Raw genomic sequence first — 27,785 nt, 5'->3', positions numbered from 1 at the left:
TCTGGATGGATGCGATGACAATGTAAGCGAGAACGCTTGTGTGCTAAAAACGGCTGTTAGCTAGTTAGTTAGCTAGCTGGCAGGCTAACTTTGGCAATTCTGCCTATTGCTAAATGCGCTAGCTAGTTGGGTAACCGAAGTTAGCATTGCGTTGGAGCGTGGACCCTGCCACCAAATCTGTTTTGTACGTTTTGCCGGCCTACGTTGGCCAGTCGTCGTCGAACATTTTCACCGTTTAGGCGCTTTCCTTTCTAATCGAAGCCCTCTGTGCGTTTCGGAAAACCTCGCATTACGCGCAGATCTACGCTGCCGTGGAGTGGCTAACGCTAAAGTCAACAGCTAGCCTGGTGTTAGCTTGCCAGCGTTCCAAGCTGCTCGCCTGTTGCGAGAGCTAACCCCAACGCCAGCTAGTCGGCGGCCCCGTGTGTACCTGCCCGTAACGGCACTGCCATTCGCGACGAACGACGAGTCGTTTTTTAAGTACGCCCGTACGTCGTTATCTTGGCCATGCTGGGGTGTCTTTAACCGGACCTCCAGTCAGCGGCGCATAGGAGTCAGCGTGTAAATTAACCAGATGACCCTGATTAATGAAGTAACGAGCTGTGTGGGAGTCGCGCACGGCAGGTGTCCCTCCGTCCAGGTAAGCCTGTGTCGTTCAGGACCCGGACCTCGGACCATCGTTAACCACGGCCATCTACAGCTTCGCAGTCTGGACTCAAACGGAAACGTGGCAGTATCTGAAAAATTAAATCGCGCCATACAGCTGCGTATTTTGCATGTACTGTATCTAATTGTGCTTGATTTTTCCACCAGTTTTTGACTGACTCGGCAAAGGCTTGGAGAAGAAGACGCCTGCTGAAGCCCCCCACCCCAACCCAGCCCCACTCCTCCGCAACGACAAAGGAGGCTGTGTGGAGACTCGACGGCGACACAGAACGACTTTGCCGCTCTGATCGGACTCATGACCTTTTGAGGGGAGGCCTCCACACCCCCCTCCCACACACACACTGTGGCCCATGCGCTGTACCCCCCGTTTCCCTCCCTGCCCTCCTCATCCCTCAAGCTGACGCAAAACCCCAGACACCTCCCTCCCCTCCCCCACCCCCACCCTCACCCTCTCCCCGGCGGTCCACCCCCGCCAGGCATGGTGTCCGGTACGGAGACCGTGCACTACATCCACCTTCACAACTCCAGCCAGTCGGTGCTGGAGGCTCTGCGCACACAGCGCCGCGAGGGCCTCTTCTGTGACGTGACTGTGCGGATCCACGACGCCTCGCTACGCGCCCATGCTTGTGTGCTGGCCGCCGGCAGCCCCTTCTTCCAGGACAAGCTGCTACTGGGCCACTCAGAAATCTCTGTGCCACCCCTGGTGCCGGCGGAGACGGTAAAACAGCTGGTTGACTTCATGTACAGTGGATCTCTGGTTGTTCTGCAGTCTCAGGCTCTCTGCATCCTAACGGCCGCCAGCATCCTGCAGATCAAAACGGTCATTGACGAGTGCACCCAGATCATCTCGCAAAGGAAGGCCGCAGGGGCAGCTGCTGCAGCCGCAGCAGGAGGGGGAGCCATGCTTGGTGGAGTCTTGCCCAAGCAGGAGGAGCGTGGAGGGGGTAAAGGAAGGGAGAGCGGGGGAGGGGGCAGTGGGAGTTGTTCTGGAGGTAGTGCCGGGGCTGGGGGTGGAGGTGGAGGTTACCCCAGCTTCTCTAACTTCATGGTGGACTGCGGGGCAAACAATATGGGCGGGGCGCTTGGGAGTGCCAATGTCGCCGTTAGCGAGAGCGGTGTGCCCACCACTCTGGAGCAGGCGAACCCCGTTGGGCTGATGGCACTGGCGGACATGGGCCCAGGGTCCATGTGTGTTGCTGATGGGCTGGGCTCTAGCGCTGGCCCGGTCCTCATGAAGCAGAGCTCCAGCTGCACTCAGGACGTCCGATACAAGCTCCGAGACCTGCTGGCACAGACGGCCAATGGAGCTGGCTCCAGCGGGGGTGGGACAGGGAACCTCACGGCAGGCTGCGGCTCTGTTGTGGGCGGCGTGGACAGCATGGGCAGGGACAGTCTCCGCAGCAATGCAGCCGACCTTCCCGATGACCTGGTGGGGATGGACAGGTACAGCGAGGAGGAGGACATGGACGGAAGAGAGCGAGGGAGAGATGGAGATCGAGAGAGGGGGGCGGGGCATAGTCGCAAACAGAGGCAGCCACTCAGACTCCAGGTAGGGAAGATGCAGGGAAAGGTTGCCATGGTTACAGCTTTCAGGCATGCAGAGCTTTTTTTTTCTCTCTCTCTGCTTTTCCTTTCTCCCTTCTCCCTGCATTGGCGTATATCACACTGAAACGTGTTAGCGCTTGACTCAACTGAAGAAAAGCTGTGGTCAAAAACTTTTTTCTTTTGTTTCTATTTTTTCTTTTATCTTAACCACTTAGCTGATGTTCTATGGACTTCCACATAAACACTGTGGGTTAACTTACTGGTATCTGAGAGAAGGGCCAGTGCCTACTGATTGCTAAAATACATACACAGATCTGTCTTTGGTGCACCGACCAACATGACGCTTTGCATTTGTAAGAATTTATTTTTACAGCTCCTAATGTTTATTTATTGTGATACTGTTGCTAGGTGCTTGGAGGTGAGGGAGTGGTGGTGAAAGATGAAGGTGTGCAGGACACGGACGGGGCCGTCTACACCCTGGAGGAGGGTAGGCGAGACGGAGAGCAGGAGGGCTCCCAGGAGTCCATGGCTGGCTTTGGACAGGTGGGTGCGCTGCAGCCCTGAGAACCAGTTAGAGAGAGTGTTGTTGGAATGTCACCCGTCGATCAAAGAGCCATTGCATGCTGAAATATATACATAATGTGCTCTTTTTTGTACCTGAAAAGGAAATCTGAACCATACTTGGAAAAATGGTTGTTTTGCTAGTACAAAAATAAAAAGCAATATCATAAGATTGGCGTTACTGAGATTTGAACAGTCTTTAAGTATCCCCTGTCAAAACAGGTGTATTGTTGGCGGAAATGCTCATATTTAGTATAAAAAATTTTAATTTTTGGGTTTGCGTTTGTTTTAGCAGGTCATACATTTTCTTGTAAGTGTAGTGTTGGTTCGTATAGTAGCTCATGAGGTAGAGCCGGTCTTCTGGAGGGTTGCTTGTTCGATCCTCGGCTCCTGCTTGCAAACATGTCAGCGTCCCTGATCAAGACACCGAACCCCTAACTGCATGAGGTGGTTGTTGCCTCGTATGGTATGGTTGACACCGCCATCTGTGTATAAGTGTTTGTGTGCGTTGGTAAATATGTAAGGCATTAATTGTTCAACGCTTTGGGAAAAAAATGCTATATAAATGCAGTCCATTTATCCAATAACCTGCTATGGCGACAAATACATTATATTTTATAGTACAGCTGTGCGCTTATTTTCTTTCTAAGGTAACTGCTACTTGGCTGCAGTATTTTTGGACCTTTCTTTTATTGAGGTGGGTCATTTGACCTACCTCTTGGCTACACCCATTACTTGTCATCTTTCACATTATTCTAGTCTTTGTTGTTGTTGTTGTTGTTGTTGTTGTTTGAGTTTCTCCCACATTTCTGTTGAGAGCACTGAGGTGAGCAGATGGGGCAGTCAGAAGTGAGTTTGTGCCACAGCCTCCTGTACCCTGTCGTCTACAGAGAGAACATCTGTCTCAAAGTAAAACAGACTGAGCCTTGCCTCCTCGTTTTTACTAAAGCACCGGATAAGATCGGAACTAGCGTAATCCACCTAATTGTGGAGGTTTAAGAAACCATTCTTTTCAGGTGAAGTACATCGTCTCACCGCCACTTTTGTGCAAATCTAAGGGCGTTTTCAAAATGTTTGCTTTCTTCCAAATAAGAGGCCGATTCGTCACATTGCTGCAGTTTAGTCATGGGTTCGGTTTCATTTCTCAAGGCAGTATTTCTGAGCAAACCAGAAATTGTAAACACCACATATTCCCTTTCACTGGTGCGAATGTTTGTGTGTCTTCAGGGAAAAACACAAGCAGTCAATTTAGTTAGTTTTAATTTTACTGTTTGACAGACTGGAGGCATAAAATGGAGCATCAGTACCAGCTGTGTCATGGGATCATTTCCTTTGCTGTGATCAACATGAATCATGACTGCATCTAAAAAACATTGTTGTGCAGCAGCTGCATTTCATTAGACGGAGACGTGCTGTCTCCACGAGGAGAAGGCGTACTCTAATGAACGCCTTCAGTGACATGCCCTACCAATTCACAGCGAGCGGATCCCATATTTTCATTAATTGGGTAGGACTGCATCCTCACTGCAAAGAAACCGCTCCAGTGTTGGTTTGGACCACCTTTTTTTTTTTGGTGGTCTGAGTGTTTTGGTTTGCACCCAAGTGCAATTATTGTGTTCACATATGCCCAAATGAACCTTACTTATGGAGGAAATGCTCCAAGGCTTGAAATAAACAGTGCAAATGAACTATGTGAGAAAATGGCCAAATGCTTTGATGTCTTGTGGAAGTTGGTAAAACATATGGCATCTAGAGGAGCTCATTCTGATTTACACATCTCAGGGCAAACCACTGGAAATGATCAAAAGATACTGTCCTCCAGCGTACAGTGCTGGGTGTACAATTATTGGAAAATTTTTACAATTTTGGGCGTCCGGGTAGCGCAGCAGTCTATTCCGTTGCCTACCAACATGGAGATCCCGGTTCGAATCCCCGTGTTACCTCCGGCTTGGTTGGGTGTCCCTACACACAATTGGCCGTGTCTGCGGGTGGGAAGCTGGATGTGGGTATGTGTCCTGGTCGCTGCACTAGTACCTCCTTTGGTCGGTTGGGGCGCCTGTTCAGGAGGGAGGGGAACTGGGGGGAATAGCGTGATCCTCCCACGTGCTATGTCCCCCTGGCGAAACGCCTCACTATCAGGTGAAAAGAAGCAGCTGGCGTCTCCACGTGTATCAGGAGGAGGCATGTGGTAGTCTGCAGCCCTCCCCCGATCAGCAGAGGGGGTGGAGCAGCGACCGGGAAGGCTCGGAGGAGTGGGGTAATTGGCTGGATACAATTGGGAAGAAAAGGGGGGGGGGTCCAAAAAAATAAAATTTGACAATTTTTTGATAATTTCATAAATTTGATAAATGACTGAAATGATTAATCAGCTACCAAAATTGTGATCGATACATTTTCTGTTGATTCACAAATTGACTGTTCCAGCATCACTAAGGTGTCTTTGGACAAATTGCTGCATCCTCACCAACTCTGGGTATGGTGTTGTACCACTCCCTTAACCTCTGACCTCTGTGCTGGGGTAGGCCAATTGCCAAGTATATATTTTTCATTCAGGAATACTAGAATATCAACCCAAAAAAAAAAGACCACAAGGGGTGCCCGGGTAGCGTAGCATTCTATTCAGTTGCCTCCCAACACGGGGGTTGGTGGTTCGAATCCCTGTGTTACCTCCAGCTTGGTCGGGCGTCTCTACAGACACAGTTGGCCGTGTCTGCAGGTGGGAAGCCGGATGTGAAGAGTAGGGTAATTGGTCAAGTACAATTGGGGAGAAAAGGGGGTGGGGGTCTTAATTGGAAAATGTGAAAAACAAAAAAACAAAACAAAAAAGACCATGAAGCCCATGTTTAGAAAGTGATTTATAAATGGTTATGTCCCACTCGATAAGGCTTTATAATTCGACGTTTCAGTCAATGGATTGGCATTCATATCCTAAATTCAGAATCAGGTAGTTTGTTCTTCCCCCTTCCAAAAAGCCGAACTAAACAGTAATTAGTTACTCGCTACTGGAATTTTTTTCAACATAAATGGTTTTCTATATTGATGGAGCTTTGAATAACCTGGCAGTTGATCAAACGTATGGAAAGTAAAAGCGATGTGCTGCCGGCACCGCTCAGCCTTTCAAGTGACTCACCTCCACATTCACTACGGTATGAACAAACGCCTGAGGTGAAGCCAGAGGAAGTTGTCACTCAAGTCCACCATTAATAACTTACCACTCCTAATCCAAAAAAGGTCAGATAGCAGAGGTTGACATGTCATGTTCTGTACCTCCTTTCCATTTCCATTTCATACTTTATTTGAAAAAACAAAACCAAACCATGTACCCTCTTCATGCTTTATTCACACTTCACTAAAATGAATAATAGCCCAAACATTGTCTGCCAACATGGAGGTTAGCATTCTTAACTGTTTGCATGGAAATAGTGCTCATAATTTGTCTTATATTGTCAAACAAAATAAATTTGCCGACCTTAACTGACTTGTCCTCATTAGGGGAAAAGTAAACACACAGTAAAAATGCAGTTAACACTAACAGTTTGTATTAGATTGTTAAACAAAATACATTTGCAGCCTCAAATGACTTGCCTCCTTTAAAGGAAAAGCAAACATGTGGAGGGAAAAAACAGGGGGATTATGATATAAACTAAAGATTCAAGCAAATGATTGAAAATAAGGAGCCCTTACAACCAAGATATCCATCTGCAGAAGTCGCTTTATAAGCAGAATTCATGAATGCCGCCATTAAAAAAAAAAATTAACTCCTCAAAGAAATAACCAGAGGGCTTGTGTAAATGGTCTGATGTCACATCGGTTTCAGGCACTGGGATGGAAGGTCATTACATCAGCCGGTTTTTACACCATTTTCTTGGCACCGTTGGGTCTAATTCATACCCGCTGCCTTCCCAGTCACTTTTTTGCCAGCTGGTTTCTAAAAAAAAAATGTACAAAGTTGAGACTGGAGAGGCCTTGCTGATTAATGGCTCTTGAGAGTATTTGGACGTAGAATGTTCCAGAATTCCAGAATGTGGAGAAAAAAATGGTTGTAGAGTCACAAAGTTTTCGCCATGTAGTCATGTCTCAGGCCTTACTCGCCCATTCATTTTAGATAGTGTTTACACTTACTTGTGGTAGAGGGCGCTCGAAGGGAAGGACCAGTTGAAGAGATTGCGAGTTCTGTATCTTATTCCAGCGGTGTCCAATTCCAGGCCTCGAGGGCCACAGTGTCTGCGGGTATTTGTTCCAACCATGCACTACACCACCTGATTTAACTAATTAGCTCAACTCTTGGACCAAGGAGGGAAAGGAGTTAGTTAAATCAGGTGGTGTAGTGCATGGTTGCAACAAATACCCGCAGACACCGCGGCCCTCGAGGCCTGGAGTTGGGCACCCCTGGACCATCTTTTGCATCCCTCTTCCAGCAGACTCCACGGCACCTCCTAGTAGTGCTGTGTTGGCCAAAGAATTTATTCTTTTTAAAGAATCATTTAAGTGAACAAAATGTACAGAATCATTGTCATGTAATGATTCATTCATTTGAGTCTGTAGTCCCGATTTCATTCTGTGAGGTGAAATTGGGGCATGAGACTGCATGAGATCACTGCGGTCAAGCCAGCTCATACTTGGAACAACATGGTCAAGCCAGCCTCCACGTTGTTTTGCGGTATATTGTATATACTAGGCATTATGGTAAGAGCATGTAAGAACCGATTTCAAAATAAAAGCGACCTTCCGGTGAACATGGGTTCACATTCATTCAGTCAGTCAGTCAGTCTGTCTGTCTATAATGAATACATAAATAACTAAATAAAACAAAATGAATAAATATTAACTAGTTAAAAGTAATAATTAGAAAATAAGAACTACCTCTTGCAAACCATTACAGAGAAAAATCGAGGCTTTATCATTTCAGTTGTGTGAATAATTAGTTAAACTTAATAATCAGGAATCAGGAACACTATTTTTCATTTCACTTCATGCACTTGCGTATATAAAATGGAATGAAATGCTGTTTCCCCCAGCCCACAGCAGCTCAACACAAAGACAAAAACACATCCAAAAACTACAAGAACACACATATCCAAAACTAACACATATATCCAAACTAAAAAAAAACCCAAAAAATCACTGTCCAAGGGAGCGAACGCCAGCCAGGATGACTGTCGGAACCGCCGGTCTGCATGGGTTAGCAGTTAGCTTAGCCTGCCCCGCTTTCACATCCTGTCAGACCGCCCTTGGCGTTGCCTCCTCGGGCGCAGCTCCAGGCAGGGGCCGTGGTCCCCAGGCCCACCGGACAAAGCAGACCAAGCTCTTTGAGCTGATCTAGTGCCAGCTCTCCCAGCCAGACACCGTCGACACACCTCCCTGCACTCCTCACGATGACATCAAAAACACCACAGTCAACGCCAGGTGAGGCCGCCACCACACTGCCCTCAGTGTTATGAGAACTGCCGGTCTGCATGGGCTAGCAGTTTGCTTAGCCTGCCCCACTCTCCCAGCTGGTCTAGCGCCAACTGTCCCAACCATCAAATGAAGACAAAACTTAGACGTGGGCAAAGATACCGGGTGAGGCCGCCGCACATGTGAATTCGCGCCACCATCTTCCAACACTGACGCTGGGTGAGGCCGCTGCAAACGTGAATTCGCACAGCCGTCTTCCCACACCAGATGCTGCAGATAACAATAATAAATAAAGAACGACTTTCAAAAGACCAGTCTGACTTTTAAGCACCAAACTGACAGGCTGTCATTAAGAAACTTTGTTTCCACAGATCAGTTTCACGTCAGAATGATAGCAGAACACCTCAGATTGTTACTCAGACAATGTCAGGGCATTCTGGTCATAGACTAGATATGCAATATACAGTCTATCAGTCTGTTGTTGAATTTCAAAATTAAAGCCCCCCTAAAATGTCATATGAGTTATGTTCAATCTGAATTCAGATTACTATCAAAAGGAAACTGCCTGTTTTCACAGACCAATTTCACTTCAGACTGACAGCACACCACCTCAGTGTCACTCAGAAAATATCAGCTCAATCTGATGTGGAATTTTAAAATTAAAGCCCTCTAAAATTTCATATATGAAATGTTCCCTGTGAGGTGGTGTGCTGTCAGTCTGAAGTTAAATTGGTTTGTGGAAACAGGCAGTTAGTTTCCTTTTAATATGTGTGTGTGTGTGTGTGTGTGTGTGTGTGTGTGTGTGTGTGTGCTAACTGCTGTCCTTTCAGATAGGGTGTCTTTATTAGAAAGTTAGAAAGACGTGCCCGTGAGGTAGGGCACGCTTCTCTCACTACACTAGATGTTACGGGCACTCCAGATAGGTTCAACCTCAGGCCTGATAGCAGGATTACTAGCGATAGTGTTAGCGTTAGAATAGCCTCATCAGCAGATGATGCGGAGTTTGTCCTTGTCCCACACGGAAAGAGTGTACGCTTGAGCAGTCCTCTGATTGCGTGGCCCGGTTTGCAGTCAACCCTTCCGATTGCAAACCGTTTTTCTGTGCTTGGCAACCCTGTTGGTGGTCCTGTTGGCCAGCCTGCCTCTTCTACCCCTGTGGTCACTACTAAGCAATGCACGGTAGTGATAGGGGACTGCATTACCCACTGGATAAGATTAGCATCACCAGCCACTGTTCACTGTTTACCTGGGGCCAGAGCGACCAACATTGAACTAAATCTTAGTGTGCTGGCATCATGTAGGCAGAAACAGGGTACTGAGGCACATGAAGCAAACACTAGTTAGAGTAACGTTATTCACCTCGGCTCCAATGATGTTTGGATCCAACAATCTGAGATTACAAAGATCCTTTGCCCATGAGGGGTACTGATGAGATTCATAGTAGGTTAGCTTCACTGAACCGATGGTTGGCTTAGTTCCATAAAGAGAAGGGTTTTGTATTTTTACATTACTGGCCTTCCTTCTGGGACAAACCCAGCCTGCTGAAAGCAGACAGCCTCCACCCAACTGGGAAAGGCTTCTATTCTATCCTGGAATATAGATAGTTGCTTACAGCAGGTTTGACACTAGGGACTTAACACCGATCAGCCAAAACATTAAAGCCACTGACAGGTGAAGTGAATAACATTGGTTATCTTGTTACAGTGACACCTGTCAAGGGATGGAATATATTAGGCAGCAAGTGAACAGTCAGTTCTTGAAGTTGATGTGTTGGAAGCAGGAAAAATAGGTAAGTGTAAGGATCTGAGCGACCTTGACAAGGGCCAAATTGTGATGGCTAGATGACTGGGTCAGAGCATCTCCAAAACAGCAGGTCTTGTGGCTTCGTCACTCTCAGTGTACTGTGGCTCTCAATGTACTTACTACATAGAATAACAGCATAACAATTTTCAGGAATTATATACAACCATTGACTATATACAAGTGAAACAGGAAGGCAATAGTCCAATGGTGCAGAGTGCAAAGATGCTGGAATAAATATGTTGGCAGGTTACTTATATACATGTATGCATACAATGTACAGTATATACAGCACGCTTAGATTTATTGTCCCTGCCTGGTGTATCGGCCCTGCTTGGAGCTGTGCCCGAAGAGGTAACACCGAGGGCAGTCTGACAGGACGTGGAAGTGGGGCAGGCTAAGGTAACTGCTAGCCCATGCAGACCGGCAGTTCCGATAACACCGAGGGTGGTCTAGCGGTGGCCTCACCTAGCCTTGACTGTGTTTTTAGTGTTGTCGTGTGGAGTGCAGGGAGGTGGCTCAAAGGTGTCTGGCTGGGAGCGCTAACGTTGGATCAGCTGAGGGAGCTTGATCTGCTGCAACCTGTGGGCCCAAGGATCACGGCCCTGACAGGAGCTGTGCCCGAAGAGGAAACACCGAGGGCGGTCTGATAGGACGTGGAAGCGGGGCAGATAAGCTAACTGCTAGTCCATGCAGACTGAGCGTTCCAGCAGTCATCCTGGCTGGTGTTTGTTCTCCTGGGCAGTGGTTTAATTTATTTATTTATCTTTTTTTAGTTATATGTGTTAGTTTGGATTTATGTGTTCTTGTAGTTCTTGTAGTTTTTGGATATGTGTTTTTGTTTTTGTGATGCACTGCTGTGGGCTGGGGGAAATGAAATGACAAAGTGTTTTTCATTCTGATTTCTGATTGTGACAATGTTAAGTATCCATCAGAGTGACAGCCTGTGGAAAGAAACTGTTCTTGTGTCTGGTTGTTTTGGTGTAGAGTGCTCTGTAGCGCCTTCCAGAGGGGAGGAGCTGGAACAGGTTGGGATCAGGGTGTGTTGGGTCTGCAGTGACGTTGCCTGCCTGTTTCCTGACTCTGGAGATGTATAAGTCCTGAATGGAGAGCAGGTTGGCACCAATGATTTTCTCTGCAGTCCCAACTGTCCATTGTAATCTGTTTCTGTCCTGTTTGGTGGCTGATTCAAACCAGACAGTGATGGATGTGCAGAGAACAGTATTGCAGAGTAGAACTGAATCAGGAGTTCCTGAGGCAGGTTGAACTTGCTGAGTTGACTGAGATTGTACATCCTCTGCTGGGCCTTTTTGATGTTTGTGTCTGTGTTGGACACTCACCTTAGGTCTTGGGAGATTGTGGATCCAAGAAACCTGAAGGTTTCCACAGCAGACACAGTACTGTTGAGTATGGTGAGAGGGGGCAGTGTTAGGGGGCTCATCCTATACATCCTATACTATGCACATACTACTATATACTAATATATATACTATACTATATTATACTATATACTTACTATATATACTATATTATGTTATATCTATATTGTACTATATCTATACTATACTATATCTATCTTACTATATCTACTTCTGGCAGTGGCAATGTGTATCACAAATCATCACACCAAATCACAATTGTATCTCTCCCTCGACATGTATGCAGGCCTCCCAATTCCTCTATTGCTACCATTAGACATCTTGCTCCAATTAAAATGACCTCATCCACTGCTCATCCACTGTGGGTGAGGAGTGTGAATTTGTCCCTCTCAACCCTGCAGTAGAAGACATTGAGGTCGTCAGCCAGGTCTTTGTTTGCCTCAGCATGGGGGGATGATCTTCTGTAGTTTGTGATGTCTTGCAGTCCCTCCACACTGATGCAGGGTCATTGGCTGTAAACCTATTTTTCAGCTTTTCAAGCATAGTTTCTTTCAGCCACTGTGAGCTACTTTGTCAGTGAATTTCTGGCCTGTTTGTACAGGGCTCTATCCCCACTACTGTAGGCATTCTGCTTGGTCTGCCAAAGTTTTCTTAGTTGGCTGTGAACCACGGCTTGTTATTGTTGTATGTGCAGAAGGTTTTGTTAGGCACACACGTCTTCACAAAAGCTGTTGTAAGATGTCACAGTGTCAGTTAGTTCATCCAGGTTGCCAATTGCAGCTTCAAATACCCTTCCATCAGTGCAATCACAACAGTCTTGCAGTTCCTGCTTTGCTTCGCTGGTCCATTTCTTCATTGTTTTAACCACAGTCTTTGCAGATTTTACTTTCTACCTGTAGGTTGGAATGAGATGAACCAAGCAGGGATCAGAGTATCCCAAAGCTACCCAGGGGCCAGAGCGATATGCATCTTTAAGAATTGTGTAGTAGTGGTCCAGTGTATTATTTTCCCTGGTGGGACAATTAATATGCTGTCTGTGTTTTGGTAGTTCGTTGTTTAATTTTGCTCTGGTAAACTCCCCAAGGATTATGAAAAGTGAGTCTGTGTGTTTTCGTTCCAAGCCGGTAATGTGGTCGGCCAGGATTTGCAGTGCGCCATTCTCGCTGGCCTGGGGTGGGATATAAACAGCAACCAGGATGAAGGATGGAAACTCCAGCGGTGAATAAAATGGCTTGCAGTTTATGTCTCCAAGATCGGGCTGCAGTATTTATTTAACACTGTGACATTTGTTCACCACCCTTTATTTATGTAGAAGCAAATTCCTCTGCGCTTCGCTTTCCCCGATAGCACTGTAACGCGATCCGCTTGGTGTTGGCGGAAGCCCGGCAGATGTAATCCACTGTTTGGGATGGATTTGCTGAACCAGATTTTATTGAAACAAAGGGCAGCAGAACATGCAAAGTCCTTGTTTGTCCCGTTGAGGAGAAGCAGCTCATCCATTTTGTTGGGCATGGAGCAGAGATTCGCCAGGTGAATCGCTGGGAGGGCAAATCGAAATCCCCGCTGTCAGAGCCTCACCAGTGCACCAGTGTGCTTCCCCCATCCATGTCTCACAGAGAGTCGCTGTTACTAAGATTTCAAAAAACTTTCTAGATTTGTAAAAACTGATGAAAAACTATCTGTAGTTAACTGCCTAATGTCAAGCAGTTCTTCTCTAGTGAAAGTAATGGTGTTTTGAGTAACTGGACATACAGAGAATAAACAAAAACAGAGGAAGTACTAGAGAGCGCTGTACCAAGGCTGCCATCCACAGTTCCATCATGGTAGGAAACCATGCAGTGTACATTTTGTCCCAGTTTGTCCTAGCCGCTTTGATGGCTCTCCTAAAGTCATACCTGGATTTTTTTTGTAGCATTCCTTGTCCCCCACTTTAAAAGCAGTGGTGCGTTCCCTCAATCTCAGGCAAATGTTGCTGTTATTCCAGGGCTTCTGGTTTGGGTAGGAACAAATAGACCATACTGGGATACAGTTATCCACACAGAATTTAACATAGTCAACCAGTCTGTTGATTCAAAACATCGTTGAAGTTTGGATTTGTGTTCTGTATTCCAGCACTGTACTGTCCTCACAGTGGGCTGTACGCACTTCTTTTTCTGCTTGTAGGCAGGAAGCAAGAGCACTGACAGGTGGTAGGATGTCCCAAAGTGAGGTCATGGGATAGAGCTGTAAGCTACCTTGACCGTGGAGTAACAGTAGTTGAGAGTCTTATTACCTCTGGTTGGACAAATGAATGGTTGGTAAAATTTTGGTAGCACAGATTTCAGGTTTTAGTGGTTAAAGTCCCCCACCACAAATGAAGTGGCCTCAGGGTGCACATTCTCCTGCCTGCTAATGGCTCCTTACAGTTCATCCAGCGCTGCTGAGACAGTAACTTGTGGCGGTATGTAGACAGCAGTTGATAACAGGCAGGGGAATTCCCTTAGGAGATAGAATGGCCTGCACCTTATTGTTAGTTGTTCCAGCACTGGCAAACAGGACAGAGAAACAATTTCCACATTAGTGCACAATGAATTGTTAACAAAGAAGCATACACCACCTCCCATTACCTTGCTAGTAGTTGTCATGGAGCAGTCCATGCAGTGCACAGAAAAACTCTCCAGTTTTATAGCCCTATCAGGTGTATTAGGGCCCAGCCAAGTCGCTGTAAAGCAGAACACACAACAGTCCTTCATGTCCCTTTGAGAGCTTATTTGGCAATGAAATTTGTCCAGCTTGTTATCAAGGGACTGGACATTAGAAAGCAGTATGCAGGGAATCAGGGGACAGGTAGGATGACATCATAGCCTCACTAGGACGCCACCTCTTTAACCTTCGGCAGCGCTGTCTGCGGCTGTTACTCCATGGTGGTACCTCTTTGTTGTAAGTAATTCACCCAGCAAGTCCTGCAGCTCCCAGTTTATGGGGACATCTAATCTTATGTCCAGTAAAGTCTGGCGATCATTGGTAATTGTGCAAGATGCCTTTTGTGCCACAAAAGTGACATAACACGAAGGCAAACAACAAAGCAAGAGTAGCTCATAATAAGTTGCCATAGTACAGCGCCATTTTCGACAATCTATTTGAACCATTTCAATCTGGGTTTAGAGCCTGTCATTCCACTGAAACTGCACTCACAAAAGTGGTGAATGACCTTTAGCTTGCTATGGATTCCCATTCCACATCAGTGCTACTGTTGCTTGATCTAAGTGCAGCTTTTGACACTCTTGATCATGGTCTACTTTTGGACTATCTTGAGAATTACCTAGGTATTTTAGGACTGGCCCTGTCTTGGTTTAAGTCTTACTTATCTGATAGAACACAGTGTGTCTTCCATGGTAATGTTACATCTGATTTCTCTGCATTGAACTATGGTTGGCCATATTATACAGAGCTATGGAATAAATTTTCACTGCTACACTGATTATACTCAGCTGCAGGTAGGTACACCTACAGCTGAGCATATAGAGTATACACCTCGACACCTGTAGCCGTTCGCTAAAGCCTTGATTCAAGTGGTGATCAGGTCGCGACACTGGTCCACACTGCTTGGCCTGGGAGGATCTAGTTCCATGGCAACACAAGAGTGAAGATGATGGGATCCACCACAGGTTGTACCCAAGTGATGGTCAGATTGGGAGTCTGGACTGCCCACTTGTTAGGCACTTACCAGCCAGGGATGTGTGGGATTTTTATAACCGCCAGTCCGCGGTCCCGTTAGACTTTAGACAGCTGAGTGGTGCCCAGGTTGCGCCAACTCCACAAGTGAAGTCCCGTCAATACCGCGAGGAGGGGCCTATCCAGGGTTTGTCATGCATGCAGGAATCGGTAGCCTGTACCTTTCAGCCTACATCACAAGACGCTTCAGCAACCCATAGGTAGGAAATTTAGGCATCCAGTAGCTTAATACGACACATAATTAAATACGCACGATCAAAGTTAGCAGTACATACAATAAAAGTGACCTATATAGAGTAACTGCACTATACAGGAACATAAGATTCTAATACTTGAGCTACAAGGTCCTGTATATACGGGGATTGCAGATGCAGTAGATTAATATTTCCAGTGCAAAATGATACAGTGCAATAACATCAAATAAAGTGACTTGAAGTGCAGTGTGAGTGGGGCAAAAATAGCCAGCGAAATACAACCAAAGCAGAACCAAGACAGAGTGAAGAGCATCGGGCCCAGTACTCAACCTTTCCCCACCCCTGCTGGGAAGAGTTGAAGAGCCTAATGGCTCTTGGGACAAAAGATCTCTGAAGTCTATCTGTTGAGCAGCTCTGTGACAGCAACCTGCCACTAGGGCTGAGCGATATGACTTCAAATCAATATCACGGTTATTTCAAACTTTTACCTCGATTACGATTAATGAACGATTATTTATTTTGTATGCTTTTTTTTTTTACACTGCCCTCATAGTTCTCTGACAAGGTCTGTATTGTAAATATGCTGAACTGCTGGGATATTTTTTCTAATGAAGCATATCTTATGGTTGTGATTTTTAACTAATTTAAGGAAATACATACAGATGAACTATTTATGGCTATTTATTGAATATTTCGAACAGTCGAAATCGAAATCAGTTGAAATCGCAGGTTCCATTCATTGTCAATGTAGTGCAATATAAGGCTCAAGTATGGCTCCATCGTTCTGCCTGACATTAGATCAGATGTGGCTGCAAAGTACCGCACAGATTTTAGTTCAGCAGCTACCTTCTCACGACATGTTTTGTACATGTTGGGCACTGCTGTTTGGGAAAAATATTTTTGCGATGGCACAGTTTATCTTTTGTCGAGGGTTTTAACGAGATGTTTAAACCCACTATGTTCCACAGTAGCTGTGGGAGCCATATCCTTCGCGGTGTAATATACAATGGCATCAGTTATTTCTTTCCATCTTCTTGAATCCTTTGCATGTTGTGTGGCATTTGTAAATGCCTGTGTTAGCGACAGCTGCTTTGTGGAAGCACTTGGCGTTTGTCACTCTTTTTTTGAGCCATGCACTCTTCATATTCGGTAACGTGATTGTGTTCCAAGTGATTAAACAAATTGGTTGTGTTACCTTTGGTGGCTGAAATTATTTTTCTGCAGTTTTTACATTTGACTTCTTTTTGTTCTGTGTTGTCTTGAAGCCAGAATGTGTCCAAACGACGGACACGGCATTCTTTTTAGGTATAAGCTGCTCAGGTGGAGGCCTATTTGTTGGCTCAGTGTTAGCGCTTGTGTCATCCATGCCGCTAGCTTGCTTTGAGTGAACTCTGACATTAGTTGGACGGGGCGGAGGCCCGTGACTGGACACGACGTAGTATTTTTTTTAAAGGGACAGTTCATAAATGCACGCATTGGGGAAATTATTAACCGAATTAACCGACATGAGCAAGATTAAGTTAGTGAGAGGTTCTTAATTTTTGGTTTCAATACATTTTTGGTTAATTGCCCAGCCCTACCTGCCACTGAACATACTCCTCTGCTTCGTTAGGGTGGTGTGCAGTGGGTGACTCATTGTCCATGATAGACAGCAGTTTGCTCAAGGTCCTTCTCTCTGCCACTGTCACCAGAGTCCAGCGCCATGCTGACCACAGAGCCAGCACGCCTGACCCGCCTGTCTAGCCTCATAGCGTTTCTCTTCTTAATGTTGCCTCCCCAGCACACCACAGCATAGAAGAAAATGCTGGCAACCATGGACTGGTAAAACATCTGCCGGAGTTTCCTACAGATGTTGAAGGACCCCAGCCTCCTCAGGAAATAGAGCTGGTTCCACCCCTTCCTGTATAGACTGTCCGTGTTCACTGACCAGTCCAGTTTGTCATCTAGCTGCAGCCCAAAGTATTTATAGGTCCTGACCACCTCCACATCAACCCCATCAAGTGGCCTAGACCTATGATAGTCCACCACCATCTCCTTGGTCTTGGATGTATTCAGCTGCAGTTGGTTTGACCAGCACCATACAACAAAGTCTTCCACCAGGCCCCTGTACTCCCCCCCCCCCCATCCCTGATACACCCCACAATGGTAGTGTCATCTGAGAACTTCTGCAAGTGGCACATCTCCGAGTTGTATTTAAAGTCCGATGTGTTTAAGGTAAAGAAGACAGGGGTACAGTACAGCCCCCCATGGTACTCCTGTGATGCTAATTACAGTCTGTTGTGCAGTCCCTCAGCCTGTACCTGTCAAATCAGACAACCATTCTCATCTGGAGGCTTTCTTGTCTCTAGTGAAAAATGGGATGTCATCTAATTTCCTCCTACTTAATTCTGAAAAAATTGAGATGCTGGTTATCTCACTGAGCAGAGCTGGTTTTGCGGTGCGGGGTCACACCAGCTCTTGACTGCATCTGTGGGGTTCCTGACGTTGTCTTGGATGGTCACAGATTCACTAAATTTGTCTTTCACTCTCTTTATAAGTTTATTACCCAGCAAATTTAAATTTGCAAAAATGTTATGCATTAACTTTATGTATTCTACATTACTTCGCTCTGTGTGTAATTTATGATGTTGCATTATTATTCTGTTATTTTTGTGTATTTGACACCTACTGCATGTCTGTCCGTCCTTGGAAGAGGGATCCCTCTGTTGCTCCTCCTGAGGTTTCTCCCATATTTTTTTCCTGAAAAGGATTTTCTTGTGGAGTTTCCTCATTTGGGTTTAGAGTCCAAGGATAGAGGGTGTCATATGTCATATACTGTTGTATATTATACTGATTGCAAAGCCCTTCGGGACTACCTTGTGAATTTAGGCTACAAATAAACTTGACTTGACTCGAATGAGCAGCAGCACACTGCTGCTGGCATCAACTCCCTCCCACTGTGTTTTTATTGGTTAACTGAAGTAGTCTTTAGCCAATAAGAGCAATATGTTACATCTTCATGGGAGGGGCAAATCGGCGAACAAAGTCTTTTCTTTCATTGGAATCGTCATTCAGTTGTGTCTTTCATTTGAGTCATTTACAAAGAGAAAATTTGGCGATTTGTGCAGAAACTAGTGTCAAAGACTTGTTGCCACTGTTTTCTGCAAACTTGCATGAAAACAACCTTTATAAGCTGTATTCATATGAAATAATCTAAGATATGTACAAACGTGGTCATAGCACCCCATACGTTTCACATGTTTAAAGACCGTATTTCTAATAAGTGAGTTTTAGCCCTTCATGACCTTTTGGTAGTGTTTATAATCAGATGATTATAGCATAACATATTATAATGCATTATAACCAGGCTTGCAGTCCCTTATAAGTATGCTCATAGTGGGGTGTTTTTTCCAACTTGGGCATCATCAAAATTTTACCATTAAAATAATAAAAGGATCGATAAAAGAACCTTTACCAGCCACTTTGATAAGTAAACAGACAACTGTAGGAGCTCCTATTCTAAAAATCTTATTTTGCCCTGGGGGTGGGGGGGTGGGGGTAAATTTTAGGATCCAACAGCACAAAGTGCACAACTGACAGATGGTTATCTTGCCGGCAAGCCTTTCAGAATTTCTTGTTTGTGTATGCTGACTCCGCAGGTGCTTCTTCTTGGCGTCTTCCCTGACTTATCACATAATGTGTATGTAGTAAGTTGGACTGGGGGTGTTTGAAAGAAATGTCCCTAGACTAGTTTGACCACACTGAAACATTCAAACTTTGACATGTAGGATTAGTATGGCGTAGCATTAGCATACCATCACTGTGGGAAAAGTAAAGGGTGGAAAATGAAGGATATCTGTATGTGCATCGGTGTGCACAAATGCGTTTGAGATAGAGAAGAATGGCAAGCACACCACTGTGATCACTCAGCTTTACAGGGGATCGAGGAATAAACTCCTATTTGGGGTTAGGTTGTCAGCACATTGTGCGCAGTGTAATCACGAATTGGATTCTGCATGTATACCTCAACATGCACACATCTCTGAGAAGTCGTGGGTCAACCAGCAACAGGGAGGAAGTTTAGAGCGTTACTTAAGTGCACTTGGAAAGGGATGGAAACAGTGGCGCCCTTTAGATGTATGCAGAGTAAGCAAACCATGTACCCAGTTGCCAAAGAAGTTTGAATTTGGAGCACATGCATTTGAATATATGCAACATTTTCAAATCAATACAACTTTGTTGACTTCTAATGAAAAATCTGGCATCGGTGGTCTATTCTCATTGTAATCGAATCCAACTTCGTTGAGTACACATTAACTTTTCTACAACACTGGACTACATAGTGTCTGGGTAGCGTAGCAGTTTATTCCGTTGCCTAGCAACACAGGGATCCCAGTTCGAATCCCTGTGTTTAACTCCGGCTTGGTTGGGCGTCCGTACAAACACAACTGGCCGTGTGTGCAAGTGAGAAGTCAGAGGTGGGTATGTGTCCTGGTCGCTGGACTAGCACCTCCTCTGGTTGGTCGGGGCGCTTGTTCAGGGGGGCGGGGAAACTGGGGTGCGTGATCCTCCTACGCACTGTCTCCCCCTGCCTGGTGAAACTCCTCACTGTCAGGTGAAGAGAAGCGGCTGGCGACTCCACATGTATCGGAGGAGGCATGTGGTAGTCTGCAGCCCTCCCCAGATCGGCAGAGGGGATGGAGCAGTGACCAGGAAAGCTCGGAAGAGGGGGGTTATTGGCTGGATACAATTGGGGAGAAAAAGGGGGGGGTCAAAAAAAAAACCACTGGACTACGTGACACACACACACACATACAACTTACTTGACCCAAGTGAGGATAATGCAGTGGTGTAAGCCTGGCTGTACTCACAGCAGTTATGACACTGTTTTAATGCAAATTGTTGTGAATAACATCAATTTGCAACGTCACTGGGCCATTTCCAAAATGGCATTTGATATCGGGATAATTCCCAGCCCAAACTGTGACTACTATAGATAATACAGGTATAATTCTCAAAAAAAAAAAAACAAACAAAAAAACCTACCCTACACAAAAGTCAAGTTGAAGAACACAGGATTACAGTAATCATGATAATATCTTTATTTTTTTGGCAAATTGCAGGTCATTTCAACATGGCTTTGTTTCTTCAATAAACAGCAAAATGTGAATTCAGAGTGCTCTAAGTCAGTGTTTCCCAACCCAGTCCTCAATGACCCCCCCCCCTATCCTGCAGATTTTTTTTGCAACCCTGAATAAGTACCTGTTTGTAGTTATTCCACCAATCAGCAATTAATTATGTCAGATTTTTGCACACCTTGCATAATTAAGTGCTATGAGATGATTGGTTGAGTAAGTACAAGCAGGGCTACCTAGCAGGGTTACAATGAAAATCTGCAGGATAGGGGGTCCTTGAGGACTGGGTTGGGAAACACTGGTATAAGTAGATTGGCTGCTCAGCAGTAGTTGTAGTTGAAGCTGTTAAAAAGAAATGTTGTGTTCCCACAGTTCATATGTAATGTGCAGTAAATGCGGTGTATAGTGTGTTTGCTTCTGAGATTAAGATATATTTGTGGTGGAACATGTAATGGTGTATAACCTCTCGTATCTGTCTGGGTACTTCCCTCAGGATGTAAACATAGTCCGTAGGGAACTGCAAACGTGTTAGTTTTTGCTGATGAAAACTACTGTGGAAAATGTTCGTGAGGGACTGTTTTTCCATCACAGAAAAAAATAAAACAATAACAAAATCTAAACTGATCTCTTGTAAACGAAGACTGTGATTAAAATGTGTTCATGCACTTTTTATAAGGTCATTGACAAACATTTTCCATTTTCCATTGTCAGCTAAATGAAGATGTTTGGCTTACCACAATGAAAAATGTGTTGTTGTTGTTGTTGGTGGGTTTTTTTGTAATTTGTCATCCCCCCAAATCCTGGATTTGATTTTTATTTAGTTTTTGATGGGGGGGTGACACCTTTGTTTTGTGGAAATAGTTACTATCACTACTTGACTAGCTTCTCTTTATTTTGATTGGTGCAAGTGCTGGATTATGTCAGAATCCAGTGTTTATGTACATAAAAATCCAATTTCAGTTCCTAATTTCAATTCTGTTGCTGTGTATGTGTGCGTGTATGTGTACGATTCCAGGATTTCTATGATGAACAGGGAGTGTTTTCTGAAAGTTTCTGGCCACAGAGCGAGCCTCCCCAGACGATGACCTTCAACCCCAGAGGAAGAGTTAGCAAGCCCCTGACTCCACCCCCAACCACTCAGTCTATCAACAACCAGGTTAGTGCTTTGTGACTCTTGGTATGTCCCACTATCATCGCACCTCATCCACAGTGAGTCTGCATAGCTGCAAACTACATACCGAGCTTTTTGTCAGTAACCCCTTGGCCCCGTCACACTGTGTTAAAACTGATCGATTGTTTCAAGTCATTTTTTATTTGCATAATACATTTCAAAATAAAATGCAATGCATTTAGCACAAAAGCAATGTAAAAAATAAAAAGACAGCATTGGTAAGTCACAACCATGGTTGACAGGGTTGAATCATCTTTAAATTTCAGGTTTCAATACTTACGGAAACTGGAAAAATCCACTCCTCACGATTCGGTAATGATTAAGTTTGTAATAATAAAAGTGGTATACATGAAGAAAAAAAATGAGTTACAGCTTTGAGACAATTAAAAATTGACTTTGAGATGATTGATATCAGAGGGAAAATATTAATTTTGAGGCCTGTACAAAGACCATGTCACATCAACAAATCGAGACAGTTTGAATGGTTGCCTCGATTTCAGATCAGTGGCTAATACATTGATGAGCCAAAACATTATGACCACTCACAGGTGAACCGAATAATGTTGATCCTCTCCAAACAAGGGCACATGTCAGGGTCTGGGTAGATTAGGTGGTAAGCGAACAATCGGTTCTCATAGTAAACCTGTTGGATGCTGGAGAAATGGGCAGGAGTAAAGACCTGAGCGACTTTGACAAGGGCCATATTGTTCTGGCCAGATGACTGGGTCAGAAAATCTCTGAAATGGCAAGGTTTGTGGGGTACTCTCGGTCAGCAGTGGTGAGTACTTACCAACAGTGGTTTGAGGAGGGACAAACCATAAAACAGTGACAGGGTGTTGGGCGCCCAAGGCTCATCGATGCACAAGGGCAGCAAAGGCTATCCCGTCTGGTCCAAACTGATAGAAGGTCTACTGTGGCAAAAGTCACAGAAAATTTTAATGATGGTTACAGGAGGAATATGTCACAACACCCAGTGCATCACACCCTGCTGCATATGGGTCTGTGTAGCCACAGACCAGTCAGAGCAGCCCTAATGACCCCTGTCAGCCATCGTCGAAAGCGCCTACAATGAGCACACGAGCATCGGAACTGAACCTTGGAGCAGTGGAAAAAGGTCACTTGGTCCGATGAGTCCTGTTTTCTTTTACCTAACGTGGATAGCCGTGTATATGTGCACCATTTACCTGGGGAAGTGATGGCACCAGGATGCACTATGGGAAGACGATTAACTGGTGGAGGGAATGTAAAGCTCTGGTGCAATGTTCTGCTGGGAAACCATGGATCTGGCCATTCATGTGGATGTCAATTTGACACGTGCACCTACCTAAACATTGTTGCAGACCAGGTACGCTCCTTCATGGCTATGGTATTCCCTGATGGAAATGACCTCTTTCAGCAGGATAATGTGCTCTGCCTAACTGCACACATTATTTGGGAATGGCTTGAGGAACAGATGAAGTGTTCCAGGTGTTGCGATGGCCTCCAAATTTTCCAGATCTCAATCCAATTGAGCATCTGTGGGATGTGCTGGACTGACATGTCCGATCCACGGCGGCTCCACCTCACAACTTACAGGACTTGAAGGATCTGCTGCTGCTAATGACTTGGTGCCAGACACCACAGGACACCTTCAGGGGTCTTGTAGAGTCCATGCCTTGGCAGGTTGGCACTATTTTGGCGGCACACAGAGGACCAACAGCATATTAGGCAGGTGGTCATAATGTTTTGGCTCATCAGTTTACCTGTTATCACTTTCAAGTACTAACAACTTTATAGCTCAAAATATTTAAATCACTGAAACCAAGAACAAAACAAAACCCGAACATATTTAATAAAGAGGATTCAGGTCTACGATGTTTCCCTAGCTTCTTTTCCAGTACCCGGTGAGCCAATCACAGCCAGCACCATTCTTTGTGGGCGGGCCAATGGGTGGAATTGACAGCATGGCTGGCTCGGAGCCCAGTCAACAGGTTCCTCCTCCGACGCCGATGACGCCTGCCCCAGCTCCTTCCACCTCCTCCTGCTCGGCAGGCCCCTCCCCTTCCTCCCAGGGATCCGAGACCTCATTTGATTGCACACACTGTGGCAAATCGCTGCGTTCCAGGAAAAATTACAGCAAGCACATGTTCATCCACTCCGGTAAGCCCTGCCCACATGAGCCTCCTCTTCCTAAACCACAGTTTCTCACTCTATTTACATTTGGCCTTGCTCCTATCTTGATTCAAAGATCTAATTTACAGCTGGTATTATCATGCTATCTCTATCTATGTTATCAGATAGCTAAAAAATGCTTGTTAACGTAAGGTGTAAATGCACATGCATCGCAAGTGGAATGTGATTAAATCTGCCAGCCTACCTCTGGAGGTGGTCCTGTTTGCACTGTGATTGAATCTCAGCCAGAAACAGTCAAGTGTAAGTGGAATCTGTAACAGCGTACTCACATTGATGAGCTAGCACTGTACAGGGGACGGAAATGTCAAATTTGGATGGTTTTGCAGTTGATTTTGAAGATTGCCATTTATTCAGACTCACCCAGCTTTTGCATTAAGTACTGCTACTTCAGTAGAGAATGACATGGTGGCTCAGTGGTTAGCACTGTTGCTTCACAGTAAGAAGGTATGGGGTTCAAATCTAACAAAGACCACTTGGGCCTGAAGGTATGGGGTTCAAACCTAACAAAGACCACTTGGGCCTTTGTGTACAGTTTGCGTGTGCTCCCCGTGTTCATGTAGGTTTCCTCCAGGTGCTCTGGTTTCCTCAAAAGACATGCATTTTAGGGACAAACTCCTGCCATTGCTGTTGGCCAGGGCTCTAGATCTGGAGCTGGTCCCCGGGTGCCAGAGAAACAGCTGCCCACCGCCCCTAATAGTTAGGGGTAAATGGGGTAATTGCATAGGGCAAATTCCACATATGTTTAAAATGCACTTGGCTAATAAAGTGTGTCTACCTGCTTCTACCTAAACAAGTTGCTTTAGTTATAGTCACAGCAGATGCAATTTTTATGGTAAACTGCGGTTTCTGTTGCATTCAAGTTGTTGAAACGAACCTTTCAGTTAAATGTGGGATATTGTTTTGTGTGACTTTTGATGACCGTAGATGGACATTTCAATTGTCTATCTACTGTTTCTTTTTGTATAGTTCACATGAAAATACTAAGTGGAAATGACATCAAAATTTCATCCTACTGGCCGTCCAGGTAGCGTAGCGGTCTATTCTGTTGCCTACCAACACAGGGCTCGCCAGATCAAATCCCCGTGTTGCCTCCGGCTTGGTTGAGGTATCCCTACAGACACAATTGGCCAAGTGTGCGGGTGGGAAGTCGGATCTGGGTGTATGTCTTGGTCGTTGCCCTAGCGCCTCCTCTGGTCAATCAGGGCGCCTGTTCGGGGGTGGGGGGACTGGGGTGGGGGGTAGCGTGATCCTCTCATGCGCTACGTCCCCCTGGCGAAACTCCTGTCAGGTGAAAAAAAGTGGCTGGCGAGTCCACATGTATCGGAGGAGGCATGTGGTAGTCTGAAGCCCTCCCCGGATCGGCAGAGGGGTTAGAGCATCTTGGAAGAGTAGGGGAATTGGCCGGATACAACTGGGGAGAAAAGGGGGGGGGGTGCCCCTACCCAAAAAAATGTCATCCTCTTGTTTTTAATTCCTCACGATTAATTAATTAATTTGCCAATTCAGTTAATTACCTGTGCTATATTGTGTGTGTGTGTGTGTGTGTGTGTGTGTGAGTATATGCTGTGTGTGTGTGTGTGTGTGTGTGTGTGTGTGTGTGTGCGCGTGCGTGCGTGCGTGCATGCTTGCATGTACTGTATGCACATGCATGTGTGTTTGTGTCTTTGCACTTTCCACCCCAGGTCAAAAACCTCATCAGTGCTCCATCTGCTGGCGCTCCTTCTCGCTGCGGGACTACCTCCTCAAGCACATGGTGGTTCACACAGGAGTCCGGGCCTTCCAGTGCACCGTGTGCGGAAAGCGCTTCACTCAGAAGAGCTCACTCAACGTGCACATGCGCACGCATCGTGCTGAGCGCACCTTTCAGTGCACCGTGTGCCACCGAGCCTTCACCCACCGCACCTTGCTGGAGCGCCACGCTCTCCAGCACGCCCACCACGGTCCTCAGGGCCAAGGGCCAGCCGGGCCAGGCCAGGGGCAGGAGCAGGGCCACGGCTCTGGAATGACCTCACCTGTCAAGCACAGTCCCCCCACTATGGGAGGGCCCTCAGGTATGGCAGGCACAGGTGGCATGGTTGGCGGTATGGCTAACATGCCCAGCCATGGGGCTTCTTCCACCTAGGGGGATAGATGGGTGGATGGGGGAGGGCGGGGTTGGCACGGCGCACCCATTTCTAGAACCAATCCTCATTTCCTAACAACCTTGTTGATCCTTTGTGGTGATTTTAAAAGAGGACCCCCCCCCCCATTTTTGTCAGGCTACACCTTTCAAGACAGTTCTCACATAGGTATGGAAGGTGTTAGGAGTATTTGAAATTTATATCAGGATTTTAACATTTTGGAAAAGGATTAGGCTAGCTTCCATCCCAAACACATATGACTACGCATTTAATATGGCTAAAGGCTCACTGCCATTTTTTGTGTTGTAATATTTGGCATGGTTTGGAATAAGATTCAGCTAAAAGTATATGGTCATGCGACAATCGTATTTCCCAAACACTGTTACGAATATATCACACTGAACACCCACTGAAATTCATCTTAAAAACTGAGCTTCAAAATGTTATCTTAATTTTTCAATGTAAAATGTGCAGGAACCCTGTTTCAAATTTATTACAGTCACCAAAGAAGTTAGGAATTAAGGGCAGGTTTTAGCTTTGGTGCGGACAACCAGTTTATCGGTGGAGGGATGGGTTGGGGAGATTATGAGAAAATGGAGGTTGGGACACAAGGTGTGGGGTCAGTTCATTGTTTGTTGATTCAATTCAAAATGTCAATTGAAATTTCAGTTCTCAAAATGAGAGAACCTTAATTCTTGCTATTTTTTTATTGAAAGGGTATTAGAACCTTTTAACCACAGAAGAGTTCCAGTTTTCCAATCCTGAATTTTGGAAAAAAACAAAAATCCCTCCTGAATTGACTGAATTGAATGTGAATTGACTCAAACTAAAATCAGGGGCAGACCAGGGTGACAGAGTAGGGTGTTGTCAAATGAGACAATGAAGAAGGGGGCTGTTGAGACAGAGTTGTAACCCTCTCTCACACACGGGACCTGAGAATATGACGGTATGCTGCTGGGGGTCATGTCTGTGTAGAAGGCTGTTTACACCGTGCCTTGCACACAATGATGTCTAGTTAGATGTCACTATTGTGAAGTTATATTATATATGCATAGCACCTTGATATTAGGGCTGTGTATAGGCAAGAATTTGGCGATCCAATTCATATCACCATACAAGTGTCACAATTTAACATATTGTAATTCTACAAACACTGCAATATATTGCAAAATTTGTCAAAATTTTCGAAAAATTAAAAAAGAATATACCTTAATATGCATATTGCAAAATTGCTTCAAAATGTTGGAAAAATATAATGAAAACTCAATATTCATAAAGTCAGTAATCAGAGCCATAGCTAACGTGGCACTGGCAACGCCTGCTATTGTGGTTCTGTGCAGCCTTGTTACAATACTGCACCTGCCACCTAGTGGTCGGAGGTAGAAAATACATAACGTTGTGCCACTGCCATGTCTCTGTGTGTAATCTTAAGAATCGATGCAGTGTTTTAGAAAATTGACACTATTGTGAAAGAGTATCACAATACGTAGTGGTATCATTATTCTCTTACACCCCTAGTTAACATACTATGTCAAACATGGTGGATGTTGGACATCAAGGATGTAGTATTAAAAGAGGTTGGGGGGTTTTTCCCCCCAAAAAGTGGACCTTTTTATTCCGAGCACAGGATACCTTATGCAAGCTGGCCTTTGGCAGACTATGGCCATGAATACACTATATACTACTTTATAGTATACTAGAACTTGTAATATTTAGTGGAAGGATCGCCAAATAATGGATATTTATGGCTTAAAAACATCACATGGTTGTGACTATGAGCTTAATTTGTCCCTACAGTAATTGCTGCTTAGTTTTATTGAATACACTTTAGTTTTAGGACCTTTTGTTTTTTTGGGGAGTTGGGCTAAGTGTAACTATTAATCTATTAACACCCCCCCCCCAATTGTGGTCTGTTTGTTAGAAAATGAACCTAAACCAGGCCCAGATCTTCT

At 45.2% G+C, this 27,785-nt stretch overlaps 1 protein-coding gene across 1 annotated transcript; it reads left to right on the top strand.

Moving 5' to 3' along the window:
• The first annotated feature begins 1,144 nt into the window (after positions 1-1,144).
• On the top strand, positions 1,145-25,835 carry zbtb45 (zinc finger and BTB domain containing 45). Its single transcript, XM_056281075.1, has 5 exons — positions 1,145-2,215; positions 2,620-2,754; positions 21,386-21,526; positions 23,407-23,680; positions 25,396-25,835. Exons 1-5 carry the CDS (start codon positions 1,145-1,147, stop codon positions 25,833-25,835), a joined length of 2,061 nt encoding a protein of 686 aa, XP_056137050.1.
• The last annotated feature ends 1,950 nt before the right edge of the window (positions 25,836-27,785 follow it).

Source organism: Lampris incognitus, chromosome 5, assembly GCF_029633865.1.
Source record: "Lampris incognitus isolate fLamInc1 chromosome 5, fLamInc1.hap2, whole genome shotgun sequence".
Classification (NCBI taxonomy): Eukaryota; Metazoa; Chordata; class Actinopteri; order Lampriformes; family Lampridae; genus Lampris; species Lampris incognitus.
Note: the sequence above shows the minus strand (reverse complement) of the source record. Positions and strands in the feature narration are given on the sequence as shown.

Coding starts and splice junctions, on each gene's coding strand:
- zbtb45 (XM_056281075.1), top strand. CDS start 1,145: ATGGTGTCCGGTACGGAGACCGTGCACTACATCCACCTTCACAACTCC. Junction 2,216..2,619: donor GGCAGCCACTCAGACTCCAG/GTAGGGAAGATG, acceptor TACTGTTGCTAG/GTGCTTGGAGGTGAGGGAGT. Junction 21,527..23,406: donor CTCAGTCTATCAACAACCAG/GTTAGTGCTTTG, acceptor ATGTTTCCCTAG/CTTCTTTTCCAGTACCCGGT.